This window comes from Bombina bombina, chromosome 2, assembly GCF_027579735.1.
Source record: "Bombina bombina isolate aBomBom1 chromosome 2, aBomBom1.pri, whole genome shotgun sequence".
NCBI classification, from domain to species: Eukaryota; Metazoa; Chordata; class Amphibia; order Anura; family Bombinatoridae; genus Bombina; species Bombina bombina.
The window spans coordinates 939,032,968-939,038,967 of record NC_069500.1 but is presented as its reverse complement, the minus strand read 5'-3'; the positions used below and the strand labels follow the sequence as shown (position 1 = coordinate 939,038,967).

The 6,000-nt window shown below is 37.0% G+C and overlaps 1 protein-coding gene across 4 annotated transcripts in view; it reads right to left on the bottom strand.

Annotated features, from left to right (window-relative positions):
* Positions 1 to 393: 393 nt before the first annotated feature.
* Positions 394 to 6,000, bottom strand: part of LOC128649879 (protein Shroom3) — a 556,958-nt gene continuing 551,351 nt past the window's right edge. For all 4 annotated transcript variants that reach the window (XM_053703406.1, XM_053703408.1, XM_053703407.1 and 1 more), the window contains 2 exons: positions 2,865 to 3,137; positions 394 to 1,887 (listed from right to left, as the gene is read on the bottom strand). In XM_053703406.1, the coding sequence (XP_053559381.1) occupies positions 1,540 to 1,887; positions 2,865 to 3,137 (621 nt within the window). In that variant the 3' untranslated portion in view covers positions 394 to 1,539. The remainder of the gene's footprint in view (positions 1,888 to 2,864; positions 3,138 to 6,000) is intronic.

Sequence of the window (6,000 nt, the reverse complement as noted above, 5' to 3'; positions counted from 1 at the left end):
TAAATCTTTATAGCCTTGGAAGCTACAACTGTATCCCTGGCTCTTTACTTTTTGATTGTTCTACACCTATCAGTATACATCCTAGTCTGGTTTCTAAAAAAAAAAGTGTGTGGATGGCTCCTCAAAATTCTACCTGACTCCTAGTTTAAAAAATTTCAATTTCTGACTTAAAGATTTAAGAAAAATAGCTTGTTATAGATGCTACATATAAAACACTAATCAGTTCTTGATGAATTTGCACTATTTCTTAACTTTGTTTGATGACCACCATAAAGATTATAGGGATTGCTCATCTGCATTTCATATGAAACTGAAAAGCTTAACATTATAGTAAATATTTCACAGTCCTTAAAAGATGCAGTCGGTGAAATAAAAGTACATTTAATTTAGCAGTTACAGTAAAGATTTTTTATTGTCCATAATTGTTTTTATCTTTCACAACAGTATTTGAAAATCCAGTGGTATGTGGTTGTATGAACAAATAGTAAAACATAATTAGGTGGGCATTGCAGTCTTGACGTATCTTTGCTAAGCAAAGTGTTTCCTTCATAAGGACACATTATTCACAAACAGTCTGCATATTATCTTATATGCACCCGAGACCAATACATTTCAGGCACTTCTAAAACAAAAAATTGTGCCTTAAACCCATTTCACTCTTGAAATATTAATGACACACTTTTAGTGACGTTTGGTTAATATTCAATAAACACTTCATAGTGGTTTCAAGTGAATAATCCACCAAATACCTATACATTCGCAGTACTTTTCTCATAAAGCATTTGTGCCGCAAGAGCTCTCAGAAGTGATAGGGTTAATGTAAACTTTATATAAAGGCAACAAATTATGGAGAGGAAACAGTGACTATCTTGAGGGCTTAACTTTGTTAAAAAAAAAAATTGTTTTCTTTCTACATCATAGAAAAAGTATTTTCTACAGTACATTTAAGGTTAGCATATGTACATAAATTACATATATCACAAAAAAAATAAAAACAAAAAGCAATTTTTATAAATAGTAATAGAATGCAGAAAGTGTCATCAAGACATACATCCTTGTTTCATAACAGGACAAGCGTGTGGCAAAATAGTGTATACATTTTTCTTATCGTGTGCAAATGAGATGCTCGGGGGAAAACAAGTACGATTTTTTTTTATACATGTGCATCATGGGCGTATAAAGTTTCCATTCAAACCAATATACTTTTAGTAAAAATATTGGCATTTAAAAAGTGTTTGGGTCTCAGTGCCTAGAACTGTTTTGTTTGCCGAAGATAAAGCTTAGTAAACATTATTACAATAGATAAAGCGTAAATTACATAAGCTGACAGTCCTTTACCCTCTTAGGGACCCTAGACTCGAAAAATTAAATTCTACATAATTAAGCACTTGGAACAATTTCTTAAGTTTCTTTGCAGTGATGATCCATGTGGCACTTTTTCTTAGAAATTAATTCTTAAAATGTTTGCTTCCTTTTTTGTAAGAAAGGAGGCTTATCTAGTTAAATTAGCAGTTTTGCCTGAGTTGGCTGTTGATAACATTAAAGTGAAGAGGTGATTGGAGGAGGTATATTTGTGTTCCCGTATGAGGAAACTCTTCTCTCTGGCAAGGGTCCAATCCCTTCAATATGGAATCCACTAGGTAAGCTTTCCAGCAGACACTTTAATTGCTCCTGGCCAAGTTTAATCTTGTCATCCAGCTCCCGATGCTCAATCAACAGAGCAGACTTCATTTTGACAAAATGTTGGTAGTCCTGGAACTGTTCTACTGTGAGGTAGTTTACCAAAATGTCCATAACTAGTTTCTCACGACGGTCCAGGTTCTCCTTCAGCTCTCGGGCATCCTCATGCTGACAAGAAAGCATCTTCTTCTTCTCATTCCAGGTGTTCTGTAATAGTAAAGAGAAAAAAAAAATGTCAAGGATGACCAACTCATTTCTACATTGTCATATTAACAGGAGGCATAACAACATGACATTTCATTTGTGACTTATCCAAATCCAAAATGCCACTGTAAAATTAAGCACTTGTTAAGAACTGGAGTAAACTATTATTATGAATAGTATAGTACAGAACTACATGAATAACTCCACTACTTGTGCACACTCTGTTTAGTGTTCCTTTAATGAATTTACCAATCTTGTAAACTGGTTGTTTGTCTGTAGTAAGACAATACTCCACTTTCTAAGAATTAAAACCTAACGTAACAGAGCGTGAAAATGTTCAAACCTGAAATTAAAGGACACATTCTGCTTCAGTGGTGGGGCCCTGAGTTTCTGAAAATCCGCCCTCAAAAGAGGAATGTTTGGATTTAAATGTGAACTGCTTGTGCAATGCCTCCCCTGCAGATTCGCGGCCAATCGGCTGCTAGCAGGGGGTGTCAATCAGCCCAATCACATAGGATCGGGCGGTTTGAAGACCGCAGCCTCAGAGGCAGCAGACAAGTTATGGAGCAGCTGTCTTATAGACCGCTGCTTCATAACTGCTGTTTCCGGTGAGCCTCGGAGCTTGATAATTCGGCCCCATATTCTTTATTACTTATTGTTACATACCAGGAAAGCATCTATAAGCTTGTAACAAGTACTTTTAAATAACCATTGTTTGTTAGCAGCTGAAAATAGCTGCCAAGCTCCGCCCACAGTTTTTTTGTATGACAGTTTAGCAGTGCACGTTTAATATTTTTCAATGAGCTATTTCAAACTGCACATGCACAAATCAGCGTGTACAAGTAGAAAAACATTTTATAATATAATCTTGAAGAGTATAATATCCCTTTAAGGCAATACAATGAATGAAAGGTTCATGCCATGTCATGTTTATATACTGAATACACACTACAGAGCTATTTAGTGGAAAATATACACACCCGTTCTTCTGCATTAGCTTCTTCACCTAAGCTGCTTAGTACGTTCTCCACCCTGGCAAGACGTCCTGAGAGTGATAACAGCAGGTTCACCACCTTATCCAGATCTCCTATGAACATCTTGTACTTGTCAAATTCATTGGGTTTGCAGAGTGTCTCAATTATCGTCTCTACCTCCTCCCCAAGGCTATTGTTGAGCTTGATATCAGCCAGAAGACTTTCCTTTGCTTCCTTGAGGACTTCAAGTTTATGGGTGAGGCTGCAAATCAGTTCTGCCTGTGGACATATGAAGAAGAGAGAACATATTCAAGCTCAATAATAACCTATAGATTTTCATAAATCAATAAACTAGTTACCAGAACATACTGTTCTACATCAAAATTAGCTGTGCATTCCTAAGCAAGAATTAAAAGGGGCCGACTACACCTTAGTCATCTTAAAGCCTTACCTTAGATAAAGCTGCAAATATATCATGCAGCAGGAACAGTAAAAAAGTTATTTTAAAATTAATATTGTTTCTCACCAGTTTGAAATGGCTGCCAAGCTCTGCCCACTGATGACATCACTATGTGGGCTGCATCTAGGCACTCTGTTGAATAACATTTTGAATCCAACTAGTGAGGCTTTTGTGATTGGATGGCATATGCAGCCCAGATCATATGATGTCAGCAGTGTGCTGAGCTTGGCAGCCATTTCAAAGTGGCCAGAAACAATATTCATTTTAAAATAACTTTTTTACGGTTCCTGCTGCATGATATAGAAAAGGTGCAGGAAGATATTTGCAGCTTAATCTAAGGTATGACTTTAAGATGACCACGGTGTAAACTGTCTCTTTAAATATAAGTAGACCTGTTATCCTCAACTAATTTGACTAAAAAAGCAGAAAGAACAAAAATATTTATTTAGCAAAAGAAAAACAAACATTCATATACTAAATAGAAATATATATATATATATATATATATATATATATATATATATATAAAAAGCAATAGAACACAACATAAATATACAACAATTTAATCTATGTCCCCGTTTTTTACTCCAGATTCCCCTTTAAAGGTACAGTGTACTGTAAAATTATTTTCCCTTTAATGTGTTCACAAGGACTTGTTATACCAGCAGCAGAGTATAAAATGTATGAAAAATTACTCCTTTATGTTTCTTTTTGTATGTTCTTCCTAAATCATGAAATAAATGTTTTGGGTTTCCTGTCCCTTTAATGGCAAAGGGCTATAATGCACTTATATATATGTTTATGTGTGTACATACTGTATATATTGTGTGCTCTGAGATCGCGGTAAGTATTGAAGCATAAATGGCGATTGCACTACAGGGAGTGCAGAATTATTAGGCAAGTTGTATTTTTGAGGATTAATTTTATTATTGAACAACAACCATGTTCTCAATGAACCCAAAAAACTCATTAATATCAAAGCTGAATATTTTTGGAAGTAGTTTTTAGTTTGTTTTTAGTTTTAGCTATTTTAGGGGGATATCTGTGTGTGCAGGTGACTATTACTGTGCATAATTATTAGGCAACTTAACAAAAAACAAATATATACCCATTTCAATTATTTATTTTTACCAGTGAAACCAATATAACATCTCAACATTCACAAATATACATTTCTGACATTCAAAAACAAAACAAAAACAAATCAGTGACCAATATAGCCACCTTTCTTTGCAAGGACACTCAAAAGCCTGCCATCCATGGATTCTGTCAGTGTTTTGATCTGTTCACCATCAACATTGCGTGCAGCAGCAACCACAGCCTCCCAGACACTGTTCAGAGAGGTGTACTGTTTTCCCTCCTTGTAAATCTCAAATTTGATGATGGACCACAGGTTCTCAATGGGGTTCATATCAGGTGAACAAGGAGGCCATGTCATTAGATTTTCTTCTTTTATACCCTTTCTTGCCAGCCACGCTGTGGAGTACTTGGACGCGTGTGATGGAGCATTGTCCTGCATGAAAATCATGTTTTTCTTGAAGGATGCAGACTTCTTCCTGTACCACTGCTTGAAGAAGGTGTCTTCCAGAAACTGGCAGTAGGACTGGGAGTTGAGCTTGACTCCATCCTCAACCCGAAAAGGCCCCACAAGCTCATCTTTGATGATACCAGCCCAAACCAGTACTCCACCTCCACCTTGCTGGCGTCTGAGTCGGACTGGAGCTCTCTGCCCTTTACCAATCCAGCCACGGGCCCATCCATCTGGCCCATCAAGACTCACTCTCATTTCATCAGTCCATAAAACCTTAGAAAAATCAGTCTTGAGATATTTCTTGGCCCAGTCTTGACGTTTCAGCTTGTGTGTCTTGTTCAGTGGTGGTCGTCTTTCAGCCTTTCTTACCTTGGCCATGTCTCTGAGTATTGCACACCTTGTGCTTTTGGGCACTCCAGTGATGTTGCAGCTCTGAAATATGGCCAAACTGGTGGCAAGTGGCATCTTGGCAGCTGCACGCTTGACTTTTCTCAGTTCATGGGCAGTTATTTTGCGCCTTGGTTTTTCCACACGCTTCTTGCGACCCTGTTGACTATTTTGAATGAAACGCTTGATTGTTTGATGATCATGCTTCAGAAGCTTTGCAATTTTAAGAGTGCTGCATCCCTCTGCAAGATATCTCACTATTTTTGACTTTTCTGAGCCTGTCAAGTCCTTCTTTTGACCCATTTTGCCAAAGGAAAGGAAGTTGCCTAATAATTATGCACAACTGATATAGGGTGTTGATGTCATTAGACCACACCCCTTCTCATTACAGAGATGCACATCACCTAATATGCTTAATTGGTAGTAGTCTTTCGAGCCTATACAGCTTGGAGTAAGACAACATGCATAAAGAGGATGATGTGGTCAAAATACTCATTTGCCTAATAATTCTGCACTCCCTGTAAGCGATTTCACTCAACTTGTAATATCAGCGGAATGAAAAAGGCTTGTGGAAACACATCGCTTGCGCAAAAAAACATTTGCGTCTCACTTGTAATCTAGCCTAAAATGCAGTAAATTCAGTGAGAGGAGATATTGTTTCTGCTTTATAAGGTGTTAACAAGAAAACTGGATCATTGTTTTTCTTACGTATGTTGAAGCATGTTTTTAAATATCTGCAGGCTTATTCTTCACTTTAGTTCCCA